This window comes from Peromyscus leucopus, chromosome 12 (genome assembly GCF_004664715.2).
Source record: "Peromyscus leucopus breed LL Stock chromosome 12, UCI_PerLeu_2.1, whole genome shotgun sequence".
Lineage (NCBI taxonomy): Eukaryota > Metazoa > Chordata > Mammalia > Rodentia > Cricetidae > Peromyscus > Peromyscus leucopus.
In genome coordinates, this window is record NC_051073.1 from 6570644 (window position 1) to 6590120 (window position 19477).

The 19477-nt window shown below is 43.4% G+C and overlaps 2 protein-coding genes across 6 annotated transcripts in view; both read right to left on the bottom strand.

The window, feature by feature from the left end:
* Positions 1-19477, bottom strand: part of Mrps6 (mitochondrial ribosomal protein S6) — a 70673-nt gene that overhangs the window by 28799 nt on the left and 22397 nt on the right. The gene's annotated exons all lie outside the window — the stretch shown is intronic.
* Positions 6203-19477, bottom strand: part of Slc5a3 (solute carrier family 5 member 3) — a 28687-nt gene continuing 15412 nt past the window's right edge. For 2 of the 5 annotated variants that reach the window (XM_028877076.2, XM_028877080.2), the window contains exon 2: positions 6203-16871. In XM_028877076.2, coding sequence (XP_028732909.1) covers positions 14390-16546 — 2157 coding nt within the window. In that variant the 5' untranslated portion in view covers positions 16547-16871 and the 3' untranslated portion in view covers positions 6203-14389. Of the gene's footprint in view, positions 16872-17093; positions 17192-19477 lie in introns of all 5 variants that reach the window. The other 3 variants (XR_003735345.2, XR_005092503.1, XM_037209639.1) reach the window with 3 other exon arrangements.

Sequence of the window (19477 nt, forward strand, 5' to 3'; positions counted from 1 at the left end):
CAAGGACATACGCCACCGCAGAACTACCCGATGAAGTTGGTCACGGAGACTCAGCTACTTCGGAAGCACATGCCTTGCCTCGGTGACCCCAGGAGCAGTCCAGTGAGCCCTGCAGGAGTGCCTTTTCCTGAACTAACCTCCTAGTTCGCCTCTTACCCTCGCAGCCCCAGAGAGGGGCAGCAGCTGCCCTGTGTGCGGTCAGCACACATCTGATGAACGCCCAAGTCAGAGTCAAGAAGAGAAAGATCTTACTACTGGATCCAGCTGAAAAGGAGGAAGGGACTAAAACCGTCAGAAGACAGAAGAAAGAAGATCTTCACTGCAAAGAAGAAACAAAGGCCACTTTTTGAAAGGCAGAAATGCATAATAAAGCAAATGCACAACCTTACTCAAAACCAGAGCTGGAGTACAGGAACCAGAAATAACCAAGGAGGAGCTAGGCAAAGAAATTCAGTTAGTCACCGTGTATTCAGATCTCTAGCTTGACTTGGGATGGAATAAAACAAACAAACCTCATTATCACTCATTATCAGCAGATGCTCAAATCCTAAAGCATGCAGGGAACTCAGAGCTACAAAAGCTAAAAGTCTGAAAAGCCATGAAAACAGAGTTAGCAACTCTAGATGCAAGCAGGGCATCAGGGAGCCTGCCACGGGGTGACATGGAGCTGGAGGGACCAAGTGAAGAACAGCATCCTCGTTTGCTGCACTTTTCTCTGTGTGGTGTGGTCTGTCTGTCTGTCTGGGATGTGTGTGTCCATGTGTGCAGGTACATGTGTTGTACCTACTTTTCTCTGTGTGGTCTGTCTGTCTGTCTGTCTGTCTGTGATGTACGTGTCCATGTGTGCAGGTACATGTGTTATACCTACTTTTCTCTGTATGGTGTGTGTCTGTCTGAGATGTGTGTGTCTGTCTGAGATGTGTGTGTGTGTGTGTGTGTGTGTGTGTGTGTGTGTGTGTGTGTGTGTACATGTGTGCAGATACGTGTTGTACCTTTTTCATCACCGCCAGTTAAACATTAGCAATATCTGGTCTGGAGTACAAAACCCAAGTCAGAGATTTGTGAAAAGTGAGCCGCGTCCACCTGATGTCTAGATAATACATGGATGAAGGTGGTAAAGGGCCTTTACAGGGCACCTGGCCATGTCTTCAATTCCAGGACTCGAATGGAAAGATTCTGAGTTCACAGCCAATCTGCTCTCCTCACTCCACAGGCCCTGCTTACAAAGAAAGACTAAGATGGTAAAGGATCGGAATCCGTGTCCTGAGTTCACACCTGCGAAGGACAAATGTGTGCCCCAAGTTACATGTATGAGAAACACCGTCCCCACATTTATGCTGAAGACATCTGGAACAGGACCACTGGGAGACGACTGACAGACTCATGGGTGCCTGTGTCCTGCTCTGGCTCCTTTAGTGTCCGATGTCCTGTTAGAACTTGACAAGGTCCTCAACATGCTGGAATGGAGGTGGCAGTGAGGGATGCTAGCACCATGCTCTTGGACCTCCCAGTTCCCATATCCATGAGTCAAATGAGCCTCTGGTCTTCATAAATCAGTCTCTGTTACTCTGTTTAGTGACAGAAAACAAATGAAGGCAATGTCACAGAGAGTGGAGCACATTACACCAAATTTTAAAACTTAGGAGCACATTTACTTCAGTGGAGGATGGGGGAAAAAACTTGAGAGAGAACTTTGAAGATGTGGGGTCATTAGATGAACTCCCTAAAACAAGGACTTTCTAAGAGGGAGACTGACAGTGTTCTATTGCCTGTGGAGGAGGGAGGGAGGGAGGGAGGGAGGGAGGGAGGGAGGGAGGGAGGAGGGAGGGAGGGAGGGGTCTGCTTATCAACATAAGTCCATTTTTCTTAAGAAGTCCTTTTAATTGTCAGTCATAATAGTTCAAAAATGAAAATGAAAGTGCTATACAGATGTGAATTGGTGATCTTGTTTTGTTTTTCCTCCAAACGTACGCTCATATGTGTGAGTGTAGGCATGTACGTGTCTTAGTTTAGTTTCTATTGCTGTGATGAACACCATGACCTAAAGCAGTTTGTAAGAGATTTGTCTCTTCTTGGACTCCAAGTAACAGTGAAGGATGTCAGGGCAGAGCTCAAGTAGGGCAGGTGCTTGGAGGCAGAGGCCATGGAGGGGTGCTGCTTACTGGTTTGCTCCCCATGGCTTGCTCAGCCTGCTTCTTCTTTTTTGTTTGTTTGTTTTTGTTTTTGTTTTCTGGGGTTTGGAGACAAGGTTCTCTGTGTAATAGCACTGGCTGTCCTGGAACTCACTTTGTAGTAAGTCAACGTAAGTCCATTATGTAAGATGTGTCTGTACCCCCAAATCCATATTTGCAGACATGCACATAGAAATAGGGGTCACTCGCTGTTGCGCATATTCCCAGCTGCAGCGGAACAGGGCAATGCGGTGCCTCGTTCCAGCTCCCACCCTAAACAAGCGCCCTTTCTGCAGTCTATTTAGTGCCAGGTTGATGTGGTGCTTTAGTTGTTGTTTGCTTTGTGAGCGTGTATGGCTTTGCTGATGCTATTTAAGTGCAATAACGGAGTACTTCATAGTGTGTGGTCTTGGGCCTTAAGGAAAAGGTTAGGTGCATGTCACAGGCACATTTACTAGTGTGGAGTCCTAAGCAGACACAGGTAAAATCAAGATGATCAGTTGACAAAAATGGCTTCCCAGGAACCTGACCAAGGAGAACTTGTGTTTGCCAAGTCAGTGTTCACTGGAAATCTGGAGAATCTAGTGAAAAATCATGATAACTACAGTCCGTCTGTGTTGTTCTGTGTGTGCTATCCATGTCAAGTGTCACAGTAAAATGCTTTGCTCGGTCAGGTCTACTACCTTTGAAACATCAAATCTTCACAATTCTGTACTTTCAAGGAAAACAGAATTGTACACTCCAGCTTTGCTTTCAATAGTCAGCATTCTTTCAGGGAAGAGAAGTAATGGGCAAAAGCTCTGAAATTTCAACCTTGAAAGGCCAAACTCAAGGGCAGACACCAAGACACCCTGGCAAACTGGAGGATTCCAGAAAACCCACCAAGACGTGAGATAACTTTTCCAGCTTTACTGCAGCATGCATGACCGCGCGCGTGCGCGCGCGCGCACACACACACACACACACACACACACACACAGTACACAACACGATACACGCACGGATACACACTCTAAGGTAAAGTCCTGGGGAAGGTGGGAGAGGAAAGAGCCACAGGAAGGAGGTGGGAACCTGCAGCAGGGAAGATGGGCCACACCCACAGACCTTGGGCTGTGCTCTGGAAATGAGGGTTAAGTCAGGGGGAGGGAAGGCACACAGTTGGTAGATTCCGAGATGCACGCACAGGAGTCTCTGGAGGGGACTCAACAGAGGGCAGTCTACGGGCAGGAGGCACACGCACTGCTCTAAGTAGGGTGTCATACCAAAAAGACCAAGAAAAACTGCAGTGAGCACTGAAACCCTGTGCTCTCAAAGTGGTGGTCCACCAGATTTCTCTGTCTTGGGAGGCTGTTGAGGGCAGAGCTCAGGGCCTCACACACTACAGAGGTGCTCTACTCAGAACCTCATCTCCAGACACATCCTTCAGTTTCAAGCTTTCTGTGCTGAAGCTGACAAAACCCCCGGCAGAGAGCATCTTTGCTGTTGTTCACCTGAGTAGACCACAGCAAGACAGCCAATGACCTGCACACACCGAGACAAGCCTTTACCATACAAGAGCAGCATGGCCAGCCAATGACCTGCACACACACACACACACACCTTAGCAGACTGCAGCAAGACAGCCAATGACCTGCACACACCGAGAAAAGCCTTTACCATACAAGAGCAGCATGGCCAGCCAATGACCTGCACACACACACACACACACACACACACACACACACACACACACCTTAGCAGACTGCAGCAAGACAGCCAATGACCTGCACACACCGAGAAAAGCCTTTACCATACAAGAGCAGCATGGCCAGCCAATGACCTGCACACACCGAGAAAAGCCTTTACCATACAAGAGCAGCATGGCCAGCCAATGACCTGCACACACCGAGAAAAGCCTTTACCATACAAGAGCAGCATGGCCAGCCAATGACCTGCACACACCGAGAAAAGCCTTTACCATACAAGAGCAGCATGGCCAGCCAATGACCTGCACACACACACACACACCTTAGCAGACCGCAGCAAGACAGCCAATGACCTGCACACACTGAGACAAGCCTTTACCACAGAAGACCACAGACAGAAAAAAGCTGTCTTGGAGTAAGGGACACGGAAGAAAAAGCTCCAGTGTTTCCGTGGATGAGAAGCCACATCCAGGAAATAAAGACAGGCTCTCACAAGACTCGGGCACAGAAGAGCTCTTAAAATGAAAATCTGATAGAAGTTGCTTAAATTTGTCCACAAAAAAAGCTAGAAGATACAGCTTAGAAACTTCTGAGAAGAGGAAAAGAGCTGAAAAGAGCGAGCCAACGAGACTGAGAAACTTAGGTGTAGCAACCCAAGCAATCCAAGGGCTAAACAAAGAGCACCCCCTACACCCCAGGACCGTGCCGCCACGCTCAGAGAGCCCACTGGGCCCGAGACTTCCAGCAAAACTGAAATGTTGTAACATGAAACATACAAACTAGGGAAAAAAATCATATTAGGTTTCCAAATTTCCACTGTTTCCTAGTTTCTAGTGTTCTGAAAACGCTCCAATTCAGAATTCTGTATGCAAACACGAAATATGCAAATAAAATGTCTTTTAATTCTACAGACTTTAGAGTAAGTGTAACAAGTGGGTCAGTATCATCAGCTTTTCAAGTCCAGATTCCCAGGCACATGTCAAAGCTGAGCAGGTACTGTGGTCGCCTGCAGTCCCAGCACTGGGCCAGCAGGGACAGGGAATCCTGGACAAGGAGCTAACTACCGTTAGCAAGCTCAGGCTCGGCAGAGACTCGGCCTTGGCAAACAACTGGGGAACACGCCCAGTGCCAGCTCCAGGCTTCACAAGCAGGTGTGCACACACCAAATAGATGAATTAAACAGAACTGGAGCCAGCAGATGATGCCCTGTATATCAAAGGGTAAAATGGTGCAAATCTCTACAGCCATGAGCACACTTAGACCATTTCCTACCAGATGCTTGACCCAACTGGGATACAGAAAGAACAACATGAGCCTAGAATGTTCTGGTATACTAGAAATAGGTACTTCCAATACTGATGGAGCTATGTCAAAAACAAAAACAACAACAACAACAAAAAACTCCACAAAACTTCCATGAAGGTCCCATTAGCTAAATCTGGAAACATTTAAAAAAAATTAATAAATAACAGTAGTGGCCTATGACTTACTAATTAATTCATAGTTCAAACAAGCAAAATTCATCAAAAACAAACAAGCAAAAAAAAAAAAAAAAAACCACCCCAGCTTGACAATGGAGCTAGGAAGCGAGCGCCTTGACCACACAGGACAGCAGCACATCTGAACACACTACCATTCACTAGGGTGTACCCCTGCCCCAAATGTACAGTCTAGATCTAGTCATGAGAAACAACATGATCCCAAGTTGTGGGGCATTCACAGCATCACTGGCCTCAAACATAGGGTGGGAGACAAGGAATTTGTCCCAGATTAAGGGGAACAAGAGGCACAGAGCTAAATGCAACACTCGACCTCTAAATGATTTCTCTTTATGCTAACCGGCAATATCCGATGTCTTTGAATTGAAACACACCCAAAGTAACTTTGTAGGTTTTTATAATAATTGTGATTAACTGTCGCTACCTTAAGAATGCCCCCAAGAACTTTAAAGGGAGTAATGTAAGCCAATGTAATGTAAGCTCTCAGAAGCTTAAGATACGTCTGCAAAGCAAGCGTGGCAATGGTAACTCTGCTCAACTTGGGTGAAGACAATTCCTATGTCCCCTTGTCTTCTTCAGCTTCCTGTGACTTGAAGTGATTTTGAAACCACAAGGGAAAACCCAAGAATGTTCTTCTTTACTCCATGTTTTACATCGAAGTGTCCTTAGCCACACCACCTGTGGGTCAGTGTTCACAGCGTTTGTTAGAGTGAGAATACCAGTGTGAGGATTCGGAGAGCACCCAAGAGCCAAGTCAGCAAGAACTTAGGTGGAGTCTGACTTGTGCAACTGAGACACGGAACACTGAATCTGGGGACAGACATTCACATTGAAAGACTCACAGAAGTGTAAATTTCTCATTTTATTCAAAGTTGGTACAGAAGTGCTGACATTTCCATAAAATAATTACTACACTTCAGTTACAGGACAAAATACCACAGAAAGGAACGGACTTTGCAAGAAATGTACTCATCTTAAGTTTTCAAATACTTCTGAAGGCTAACGCAGCAGCTGGCAAAAGAACAGGCGAACACAGAGAACAGAGCGTTTTGTAGTCAGCAATAAAAACTGACAGCTCCTTAGCGGATTGGCTTCTTTTTTTTTGTCAATTTTTAAACAACAGTAACACAACACAGTAAACCAAGATCATACAAGTCTACAATTTTAAAACTCAGCTGTATACAGTATAGGCAAGTTAGAATTGTCACAAATAGTTAACAATTTTAAATCTACAGTTTTAACTGTTTTCAAGATGGAAGTAAATTCTAATTTCTTTGAAAATGAATTACATAATGAAATGGACCATATTAGTCAAACTTGAAAACAAAAGAGGCTGAGGACAACAGAAAATAATTAAAAACTAACCAATAACAAATTAATGTTCATCAACTCCTTACAACCATATTTGGTCTATATCAGACTAAAATGATACATGTACATAATACACAGCCTCAGTGTACTAACTGGTCTCTTAACCAGAATGTGAACGAAGTTTTCACAGGCAGTACACTGGGAAAATATTTCTCAATGCAGACATCTTTTAAAATGCATTAATACTTACATATCAAAATTATTTCGATAAAAGCAGCAGTATTCCGCTGACATTTGGCTTAAAAATAAAGGAATGAATGAAGCAATTTCACAGGATATTATTAGAAAAGGAATTGTTCTCTTCTTGAAGAAGACTACTAACTTTTGCACAGCAACTATTTTTGATATCCATTTTGTCAAAAAAGAAAAATAAAAGCAGAAAAGCCTAACAGTTCATACGGTGATTACCAACAGTTCCAGACAAAGAAAGACTTTGTCCACGCAGAGACAGGAAGGCCCGCTGGGTCTGCACTCTGCAGGTGCTCCCAGACTGAAGCAGGAACGGTAAGGGCGGCAGAGGACGGTTCCGAACCGTCACCAGACACCAATGCAGTCTGTTGCTATTCAGAAAATAATAATAATAAAGCTTTTACATCTTAAAAACCCCACAGAGAAGTCCATGAGCAAAAGACTTGGTGATCTATTTGCCACTCAAAAGTCTGAGATCTCACAGTGAATGAAATTAGGAAATTATACATATTTACACTAGGGCTACTTTTCACTTAGTCTAATTAAAGCAGTTTTCCATGAAATTATAAATGAAAATCATTTCTGCCAAAGAAATTTCAAAAAGCATTTCAAAGAGTTGTAATAAACGCTCTTAAAGGTACAGAATACATAGGTCAAAGGCTCCCTGCTCTACACTGTCACATATTGCTAAGCCAAGGACATTCCTCACACACTGTTCCTCTCAGCTCCCCACCCCCACCCTGCAACCTCCAAGTTACCTGCTGTAACATTCTGCTGTACGTACACACACCTGCTGTACGTACACACACCTGCTGTACGCACACACACCTGCTGTACGTACACACACCTGCTGTACGTACACACACCTAGCTTCTTGCTGGAGGGAGACATCTCACCATCAGTGCTCATGTGGACTCTAAGATATATCACATACCAAGACCTTGTCTTTTTTAAGGTCACATTAGTCTATACCATCCACAATCTTAGTTAAAAGGTTACAGAGGAGGCCCGCTCCTTTCTGCGAGCTGTATCTTAAGACGGAGACAGAACTTGAGACGGCTCCTTTTCATTCTTGGTAAACACGGGACTATGTGGAGGTAAAGGAAACCAGGGCAAAGGGCAATGGTGAGTGGGAAGAAATGCCATTTTCATTCCGGCATGCACACCCACAGCTTTCCACTCATCTAGTCTTGAGGAACAACTAACAGAACACATTAAAAAATTCTCAGTGCCATTATGAAAAGCAGTGTCATGTTGAATCTGTCCAGAAATAGTCTGATGTGCAGAACACACAGATCCAACTCTAAAAAGTACAGTTAAGCACATAAGGAAAAAAAAGTAACGCCACCTTGTGCAAATCTATACAAAAGATCAATATGGTATTTGCACTATTTAATGTGAATTTTTTCATGTTTTTAGAGCACTGTTGGAAACAAATAATCTTTATTCTAGACAAGATTTTTTTTTTAACTATTCAAATAACTACAACTTACAAAGCTGTCTGTCACCTGCTCTGCCCACCAGAAACCCGCCTGTCCCAGTTTTCATTTTGGATTGTGGGTCTGTGTCTACAAATCTCATTTTCCCTAGCCACCAAATACAAGCAGTTTATTCTCTCCATCGGAGCAATACAGAGTGAGATTCGGAGACTATGACGGAGACCCCAGCTCTAACAGCGGACTCGCTGTCTAGCCTTTCAGTACTGTGGTCTTCCTGATGAAAACCCTGGGACAAAGTCTGGCGGGTTTGTGACTTGCACTTGTGCGAGAGTGCTATTAGGTTTTGTGCTTTGTACAAGTGGAAACACACACATGTGAACACAGTTTTGTGCTTTCTATGGACCTTTAGCCTCTCCTCACACATGGAAATATAAACTACTGTTTGTTATAGGAGTTCTCAGATGTCCTTAACAAACCTATACTGGAACACTCTAAAAATATACTCAGAATTATAATGTAACCAAAATTTTAATTATAGATATAAAGTAAATAAAGATGAATAAATAACATGAAGCCACAATACGTATACTCAACTGCCTTGTTTCCATGAACCAAAAGACTACACATAAAAGTGTGTAAATGTGTACTTTCTACTAGCCTTCTTCACTAGTTACAATAAAGTTAAAAACAACAAAGGAAGCTTACTGCCAAGAAAGGGTCGGGTGCAAACCAGCGTATCAACACCAGCAAGCAGGCGGCTACCTGCAACCTTACACAAACCTCAAAACTTGATTACACTGTGGAAAACCTTGTCTACTAGCAATTGCCATTTGAAGATTTCAATAAGCCCAATCTGTTTCCAATTTACACACACACACACACACACACACACACACACACACACACACACACACAGTTACTAATGACATTCTGCTTTCAGATGCCTAGGCTATACTGATAAATTGAACATTAAACATGTGTGTGCGCGTGTGTAGTTACATATAAATTGATATATCCAGCAGCACTAGGGAAACAGGGAGAATTCATCTAATTACGCTGTGGGATACACTGTCAACTTGTGCTGTCCAGAAAATCCCTAGCAGAGTTCACTAGACAAACACGTCTGGGTGAGCGAGGAGGCGCAGGAGAGCAACAGCTCCTGCACACAGCTCCTGGGCACAGCTCCTGGGCACAGCTCCTGCACACAGCCCCTGGGCACAGCAAACCATGGCTCCGACGCCCGGAGGAGCCCGTCCACGAGCAGAGCGCGCAGGATGCATGCCCCTCTAAAGAATAAAGTGCATCTCTTTCGTTTCTCGGCAAAGTGCTACAGGCCAGCAGCTAGCGGTTGCTAGAAACATGGGTGGCTTACACTTAACTCAGCCTTGCCTGTTATAAAGGAGTGGAGACAGAAACATGAACGGCATCGCTTTTCACAACGCTGCTGTAGTGAGCGGTGAGCAGTGAGAACTTTAAATGAAAACACATGACTAAGTGTGGGACTTGGCACCAACATCGCTCTCATGGAAGCTGGGCTCACTTCACTAAGCAGCTACAGTATTCACAACAGCGCGTCAGGAGAGGTCCAAGCCCAGTCAGGAGAGCGATCTTCAGGAGAAGGGGCTCGGCCCCGCCTCACTGCTTAGGCACTTGTGCCTACAGTACCAGTGTTTGTCATTACACCAACTCATTTCAGACTTACACCTTCATGGCAAAAATCAGCCTTTCTGCATCACGTGACACCATCATCTCAAAGGGACTTCTATGGAAACTCACTATTGTTTCCTGACTTTAAGAATACTGAAACACTAATGCTTTTATTATTAACCAATAAATATGAGGAAATTATCTTGGAAACATTTACTCTCATTAACATTTTTAGATACTCTAAGTTTAGTATGTTTAAACCTAACTGTAATTTAATGAATCATTATTTGGTTATAAGTCCTCAATCCTGGGGCAAAGCAAGACATGTGCACGTCAAGAGAGGATGTGAAATAAATAAACCGAGCACTAACCAGGAAATCGGAAAGTACTGAAAGAAAGAGCAGATGACCAACTAAGAAGCAAGGGACAAGGGAACCAGACGCCGCCACCTGTAAACTCTGCTTAGACAATGAGAACTCCCACAGAGCAAGAAGCCGAAAGGCCTGCTTCCTTCCCACTCAGGTATCACTGGCAGCCATCAGCCACTTTAACCTGACCATCTTAGCATGGAACTCACCAAGCTAGACCTTATTCCCTGGAGAGGGGCTTACGCTAGCCAACAGCCCAGCCGCCTCAAGTTCCAGAACCCAATGAATGTGACCTTTCACCTCTACAGATTTTAAACTAGTGATTGTTCTTTATCAGTCTGTTCACATCTGTATTACACACACTTGTCAACGTCGAATTTATTATTATTATTTCTTAGAAAAATTGTACGCCAACAAGGCTCTGCAGTCACGTAATTTAACAGGAATGGTCTTGTGCACACATGGTCTTTCAACATAAAACTTAGGAAATGGTAAGTGTCACCACTAGATACCTATGTGGTCCCTTTCCAATGAAGATGTGAAAGGAAATAAGGCAGGAGGGAATGAAGCCATCTTAGTACTAGAGCATCAGTCAGACGAGAGGCTGATCTTTTCATGGCTAATAACAAAGCTTATTTATTTGGTAAAAAAGAAGATGCATCCATCAATTACAATAATGATATTCAAAGAGATGAGATGATCACTCAGTTGGAATAGAGAAAGACTCCCAATGTAGGAATTTAAAGATTCATACCCCCCCACACACAAGGCTTTTAACCCTATGCTTAATGAACCAATTAACTCCACTGATCTATTCTTAACTGGGAAGTTTCACAAAGTGAAGGAAGGGTCTCTGCTAATTTCTTATGCTGACATCTCTAAGAGATAAGGACATACAACCCTGATCAGCTTCTTTGTGCAAGATAATGGATCCTTTGAGCTAGTGAAAAGGAAGCCCTGGAAATGAGATCCATTGAATTTGAGCCAAGGACAGGTACTATTACTTGATGCTTCTCTAAAAACAAAAGCAATCACTTCCTAGAAAGAATAGCTGAAGGAGAGATCGGCCCAGCTGTTTATTCTTGGGATGGCAGGATACAATCTTCTGAAATGAAAGAGAAACCTGAAGTCCCACGGAAGAGCCGACAATCATTCTCCAGGCCACTGTTAAAAGCCCTTCACTCTAGACCCAGACATGAACTGCTTGGGAAGACAAAACACATGATATCATATGATAAATGCCAGGCTTCTATTTCTCACCTACCTCTGTAGACCAATAGCCTCACCTATGTTTTTACTTTTAGTCACTATTTTAGTCACGGTCAATCTTGGTCAATTCAGATCCTTAGCTTGCACAAGCACAAAGATGCATGTGTAAATGTCTATACAGATGCATGCCATCTTTTAGGACTCATATATCCATGTGAAGCATGAACATTTTGCTAGCCTGAAATAATCATGTATCATTCCAAGATCATTCCAAGAACCCACAGACTAAAGACTGGTCTCCTGAAATGAAGCTGCCATCACCAATTCACATACTTACTTAATCACAGTATCTATTACTGGGAAGGTAAGGAAGACAAGCGTTAGGGACTTCAGACTCAATAAAGTGATGTTCGTACTGGTGAGAATAAACACCTAGTGGATATGCTAAGGCATTCCTTATTTATAAACATTAGTACTCTAAACTTGACCTACTGCTATTTACACACAGACACATGACGATGTATTTTATGTATCCTACTATAAGACAACAAAAAGAGGGTAAGAGGACTCTGACATTCCAAATTATTAAGACTCAATATTAACAAAGGGGAGAAATTCACACAAATATCTATTCACTTCTGCTGTAAATATGAGGATTAGGAAGGCCACTCAGCCAATGTGTCAATTCTTGCTAAGCATAGGGATGTGTTCAAAGGAAACACTAACTCCTACAACTTAATACAAATTTGGACAAGCCAAGATCTTGTTAACATTTTTCAAAGCCTGAAAGGTTATCTCAAATGGATAATTCTTTAAGAGAAGACTGTCACAAACCATGAACAAACCATTCATTCAAACACATGTGGGCAAACTCTGAATCCAGATTTGGAGAACTGATTTCTCATCTTTCCAAAAGGTCCTGTAACCTTGGACACATCACAGCCTCAACCTCCATTCAGGAAAAGGATGGCCCCTGTCTACTTGGTCCCTAGGTTATAAACCTCAAAATAGAAACTGAGAGAAAAATTGTACAAGGCACTCTAAGTTCTTCAGAAATACATGCTATTTGTACATAAATGACTTTTTCCAGCTACAGATTCAGTCCATCAGAACCCCCTGCAGACAGGAAGACTGCATGCACCGAATGATCCCCAAAGTCAGGGTTGGACTCAAGTCCATCATTTGCAAACAGGTTGATGCATCACAAAAAAAAAAAAAACCTATCGGGTTGAGTTCTGATTCAAAAAATCTACAAAATGACCTATAAAAGTAATAATTCTCCTTGAGTACAAGGCTTAATAAATTTATTGTGTAATTGTAAAAGTTATTAGCATAAAGAAAGTAGGTACATAGTCAGCTTCCTCATTTTTCATGGAGGAGAACAGGCAGTGTTGAAGACACAGGACTACACATCATCCTCAAGAGGTTTTCTCTAGTGCATTCTGCACCATCCTCACTAAGGAGAAACAGCCTATGAAAATCGACTGCCCATGGATGTTACAACTGGATACTAAGCCAAGATAAAGGTCTGTATCAAGAGTCCTGTGATATCCTCCACAAGCACACTGCTAAGCCCGAAGTCTCTGTTCATGGCAACTTAGGAACATGCTGGCCGCCCCTCGAGAAACCTACACTGACAAACAGCGAGGGTGAGGTTTCCTGTGACGGACAGGCAGTCTGTAGGAAACACACTCACGTGCTGACTCTAACAACAGAGATGTAAACACACGGCCCATCTTCAAGAAAGACAAAAACCACGAAGAGAACTTAGAGAGAATGCAGTATGCAGTCAGCACTTGATCTCCCCTCTAAATACAACATCAGTATATCACAAGCTATCAAGTACCACAACCCAGCATACAAAAGCAGTGCCAACTTTCCGTCACGATACTGAACATTTTCTGACAACTGGACCCATATGGGAAGGCATTTGGCTAATTAACAAGGAATGTTACAAAATGACAAGGAAGCAGCTAGAAACAGGTAGAAAATGATTCATTATCCTCTTAGCATTAAGTTTATCAAGCATTGCATGGTAGCTGGTCATTCCCAAACTGTATTTTAAAACAACCTTATTTGATCATTAATGTGGGGATCATCAGCAATATTTACTTCCCCCCTGATTAAAAAGAAAATTATAGACAGACTTGGTAGTCATTTGAGTATGGTTCAGTTTAAGTAAGAAAAAAATAGAGGAAGGGGATTGAAACAAAGTCTGCCCCACCACATACAAGTGGTACAAAAATACCTACAGGAAAACATCCTTCCTTTCTTCTGGCAAGCAGAACCCATCGACTCATGCTAACGAAAACAATCACGCAAACAAAGCTGTCCTGCAGTTATCACTACACAACACATTAGACTTTCAGGACATAACTAATCATACAATCTCTACGAATTCCATCTTTTAATCCTAGCAGGAATTAGAGACAAAAAGCTTACAAATGAGCAGATCTACTTCAGCAAAGTTCTACTAAGACTGGGCAATGCATACAAGACACTTCATCATGACATCTTAACATGTTCTGCTTTACATGATCTATGAGAATAATTGGTCTTTCCTCACTTTGGTATGTAAAACTCTAAAACCACATTTCCCCCCACACAATTCAGTCTGCTTTGTTTCATTTAAGTTGAAGATTTACTTTCATCCAACTCCGGGAAAATAGTCTTGCAAATAGATGATTTTCTGCTAAGTAAAATTTGGCTAAAACCTTCAGCGTAAACAATGCCTGAGAGATGCAAGAGTTACATTTTTGTTTTCAAAGACCAGTATTTGCTTAAGTTAAGTGTCTCACCACATCCTTAAGTTCATAAGGAGAAATAAACAAACATGAAAATCCCGAGTGAACACACTGCGAACAGTCCAATATTTAACACCACTTTAACTTGCGGAGGCTCTTCTAACATCTGGGAACAAACAGCCTCCTCATCCATCAAGTCTCTGAGACTCCTCTTGCTAAGGCTTTTACTTTTAAAGCCACAAAACCAGTCTATGAACTTCCAGTAGCGGCTTCCGTTTTCTGTCTCCTTCTCTCTCTCTCTCTCCCCCATGAGAGCTGCTTGCCCATTGGAATAAGCATCTACTGGTGTTTCTGCCTCTGAATGGCCCAGGGAGGCTCCTGGGTTGCCCTCTTCTCTGCATGTCACCAGCAGATTAACGTCTTCAGGCTGGAGTCCCTTAATGCTGTCTTCAGATTTCCCGTTGGGGATGACGTGGTTGATGACCTCACTGTTCTCAGCGACTCGTAGGATGCTCTTCTCTTGCATTTTGTAGGGCTCGTCTTTCTGAGAGCAGCTCTCCTTTGTCACCAGGGTCTTCTTTGACCAAAAGGTGGTAGTTCGAATCTGATCCTTTGTGGGAGGTGGTGTGAGAAGACTAACAATTACAGTAATGAGTCCTGTGATCCAAAACAGTGCTGTAGCCACATACATATAATGGACGTCTTTGATGAAGCCCGGCCTGTTGTCAGGCTGGTCACACTCAGGAGCACGGTAGGTAAAAGCCAGTATCAATCGGACAGCTCCAAGAACAAAGCCTGCCATTCCACCATAGAAGGCCCCTTGCTCATTGCAGCGTTTCCAGAAAATTGCCAGAAGGAAGAGGGCTGCCACTGGAGGGGTCAGATAATCTGCCACCTCCTGGATATAAAGGTACATCTGGCCTCCTTGCATCTCTACAATAATGGGCACCCATGCTATGCTGATGACAACCATAAAAGCCACAAATATCCTGCCCACTATCATGAGTTCCCGGGAGCTTGCACTCTTGCGGAGAAGTTTGTACACGTCGAGGGTGAAAATGGTGCTGGCGCTGTTAAAGATGGAGTCCAGGTCACTCATCAGAGCCGCGATCATCACTGCCATCATCAAGCCCCGAAGACCCACGGGAACCAACCTCATCACCAGGCGAGGGTAAGCAATATTGGAGCACCCAGCTCTGCTTCCACACACTTGCATGCAGTGTTCGGGGTTGATGCAAGCTATATCATCAACATACAGTATCCTGGAAATCATCCCCGGTACAACTATGATAAACATTGGTAGAAGCTTCAAGAAGCCAGCCATTAGAGTAGAGCCTTTGGCATGAGCAATGTTTTTGGCTGCCAGAACCCTCTGCACGATGACTTGGTCAGCACACCAGTACCATACTGAGGCTGGGGTCTGCCCAAGAATGAATCCAGGCCATGGAACATCTTCATCTGTTGGATCTCGCAGCATTTTTAGGGCATCATTCTTCGGGTGGACGTTACACGAATTTGTGTTGGAAAGGTTGTATTTCAACAAAATGGAAGTAACATTGGGTGAGGCCAACATGTACCTTTTCTTAACTTCCTCAAACCCTCCAATCTTCATCATGCTAATAACCATAAGTGTGAGTGCCCCAATGATCATGAGCAGAGCCTGTAGAGTGTCTGTGTAGATCACTGCAACCAGGCCTCCGGTGATAGTCAGCAGAGCGGTCATGCCAATGAGCAGGATGACAGACACATAAAGGTTCCAACCCAACGACTCCTGGATAAAGAGGGCACCTGAATACAGGTCCACTGAGAGCTTGGTGAAGATATAGAGAAGCAGAGACAAGGCTGCAAAATAGACCTGAATCCTATGGCCACCGAATCTCTTGGACAAGTATTCAGGCATAGTGTATACCCCTGACCGGATGTAAATCGGGATGAAAACCCATCCCAGAAGTTGCAAGAGCAGTAAGGCATTGAACTCCCATGCGCCCACTGCAAATCCACTTGCTGCTCCAGATCCTGCCAGCCCAATGAAGTGTTCACTCCCAATATTGCTCACAAACAGAGAGGCACCAATTGCCACCCAGGTCATAGATCGCCCGGCCAGGAAGTATCCACTCACAGTGCTTCTATTAGATTTCCACATGGCAAAAAAACCAATGCACATGACCAGGATAAAATACAGGGCCACTATGGCAATGTCTGCTGTCTCCAGTACAGCCCTCATTCTGGTAACTTGTGAATAAAATGTCCGAATGACAGAGCGTCCAACTTTTTATTTACTTAGTAACCCAGCCAAGTCTGTAAAGCACACGCGAACAGGACTACACAGAGCAACACAGCAGTTCAAAGTCTTTGTCCTTTGTTTGCTGGCTTGATGGTGGTGGCTGTGGTAAGCTTGGAAGGAGACAGTTTTACATTTCCTCCGCTTCTCAATTGGGATTGAGAATTTAGCTCGTACTCTTAATCCACAAGACCATCAGCATTTACTCAGGTGCTGGAGGAGAAATTCTGAGTTGCAGCTAAGTCTAGTGAAGCCTACTGTACCAACCCTGCAAGGCAGCAAAGACAAAAGACAAAGAGTGAATTAGAGGAGGGTCTCATCAAGCGATGAGGAAACTTTCAATTGAGCAAACATGACGCAACATTTGTTATCAAGAGAAAAACACTTTTATAATACACTTTAATAACTACAGCAAAGTGCAAACTCTATTGTCAGGGGAGAGTGACAGCAGCCACTGTTTTGAGCTAAAAACAAAAGAATCATCAATCACCTCACTTCTCAAGCAGCAACTGCCCACCATGTGCATATCATTCCTGGTCTTGCTATAGCAGGCTCAACTCAGAACAGGAATCAAGATGTTAAAGCATCCTAAGGGGGAAAGAGGACATTACATTTTCCTAACAAAACAAAACAAAACAGATCTTCAAATCCTTGCAGTGATGGGGGAGAAGAATAACCATATGGCTAGCTAGGAGCCTAGATGCAATAGCAGGTATGTTTACTAGGTGTTCCCATCTAGCTGAGAAATTAAACATTCCTCCTGTAAGTAAGTGGAGAGTCACAGGGAACCAACCTAGAAGTATAAATAGCTGGTGAGAAACAACATACCCTACACAAAAATGCTGTAACACACAACCTCCCAAATTTCGAGCTGCCCTCACAAGCTCTCTGCTAGGGAGGTGTTGGAAGGGATAAAGAGAAAACTAGAAATAACAACTTCTTTCCCTTCCTTCTTCCCTTTTTTAGGTAATAATGTCCCCCACCCCCCCCACCCCCCCCAAAAAAACCTAAGAAGACGAAAGCATTGCACTCAAGACGGGATTTCACAGAGTACTTTCAGTACTTTAATATGTCTAATTCTTTCTTCCTGTGTGAAAAAAGCACAGGGAGATGTTCTGGAAGAATGAATAATGGGATTATTCTATCTCCCAAGCCCAAACAAAATAGCTGTTAACCGTTAAATCATCTTCAATAAATCCATCTGACACTTTTCAGTTCTGAATTAAGAAGATCCTTCTGTAAAACACATATTTAAACATGACTACAATCAAATGTATCAACCTGATGGTTCTCCTTCCAGTAAAGAAACAAATCCTCAAGCTTCATTGAATTATAAAGCAGCTGACACATCAGTAAGAATACTGTTCTCATTCAAAACAATACCGCCACACGTTAACTTCTAAGTGTTTCTGCTTATTACTGAGGAACCTCAAAATAAAATTTCCCATGCTTGAAACAAACTGTTGTTTCTGATAAATCTAGGCATTTTCTTAAAAAACAAAAAACCATAAACGTAGGAGCCACAGAGCCATAAATGAAAATAAGGCCTCTTTTCTCAAATCTATTTGAAATAAAACTGTCCTGTTAAAAACGTGATCACATTCTCACTGGAAAGAAAAGCAGACCGACTCCACTCCAGCAGGTCTACTCCATACTGCTCCCTAAAGAATGCCAATTCCATCATCTCACTTAAGTAAAAGAGCACACAATAATTACACTTACATAAGAAAAAACCTGCAAATAAAACCACACTAAAATCCCACCTCCTAAAAATCATGTCAGCAACAAGATATTGCCAAAGACAAAAACAAAAAACAAACACACATAAAAACTCAAGTACAAATTTCTATCATTCCTTCATACTTGCCAAATCCTGAAGTTGATCGAATTTTGGCTGCTTTCCCAACCCTCCAAATCTTTCACGTTTAATGCCTTCCAAATTATTTAGGAAGAATTTCTCCAAAATGTGAGTAAGCTCTCTAAAAGTTTCAACACAAAGGTCAGTCCTCAGCCTCAGTGGGAAGAGGCCAGTCCTGAGGTCATGCCTGCCTTCAGCGCAGATCTCCTATGGCCCGAGGAGAACCAGGTGGACCCTTGTCACTGTTCACCTTGCTGGTTCCAAGAATCTTCAGAGAAAGCTCTTCTGTGGGAGTTTAGCCTATTGTCCAAGGGCTGAGAAAACATTCAGGGCCTCTGTCTAGCGGGAGGAGGGCTCAGTTTCTGACCACTGTTGATACAGCAGCTTATGTGTTCAGAGACAGAGTCGCCATGTCCTGTTTCTGACCACTGTTGATGCAGCAGCTCATGTGTTCAGAGACAGAGTCGCCATGTCCTGCTCTGTCACTAGGAATCAGTGCTACTATCAGTGTTTCTCTGCCAGCTACGACTCACAGCATCAGCTAAGCTGTATTCTGCTTCCCAAAGAGGGCTTACCTGGCTGAAATTCCAGACGAGGCCTGAGTCCTAACTTCCTTAGATATGCCTTCACAGGAAATAGCAGACTGGCCAAATTTGTGCTCAGAGCTGTCCCAGGCTAGGCACGGTGACATACACCTGTAATCCTAGCACTCATGACACTGAGGCAAACTGAGGCAAAGGACTGCTTCAGACTCAGGCCAGCCTCGGCTACTGTGAGACTGTCTCAAAATGCAGAAAACGTGTCTGGCCTCGTCTCCCCTCTTTATGCTCTTCCAAAGCCACCGCTCCCAGAGGCCTCGTGGGAGTCTGTTCTAGTCTGCAGGTATGTTTTTAGAGTTTCCAGGGATTAATGCTTCCTAAAGAGCTCAGAAGGGAAAATAACCAAACAGATCAATTCCAACTGTAGAAAGCCACGGCTACTACAGTACAGTGACAGTACTCTTCAAATGTCAGTCA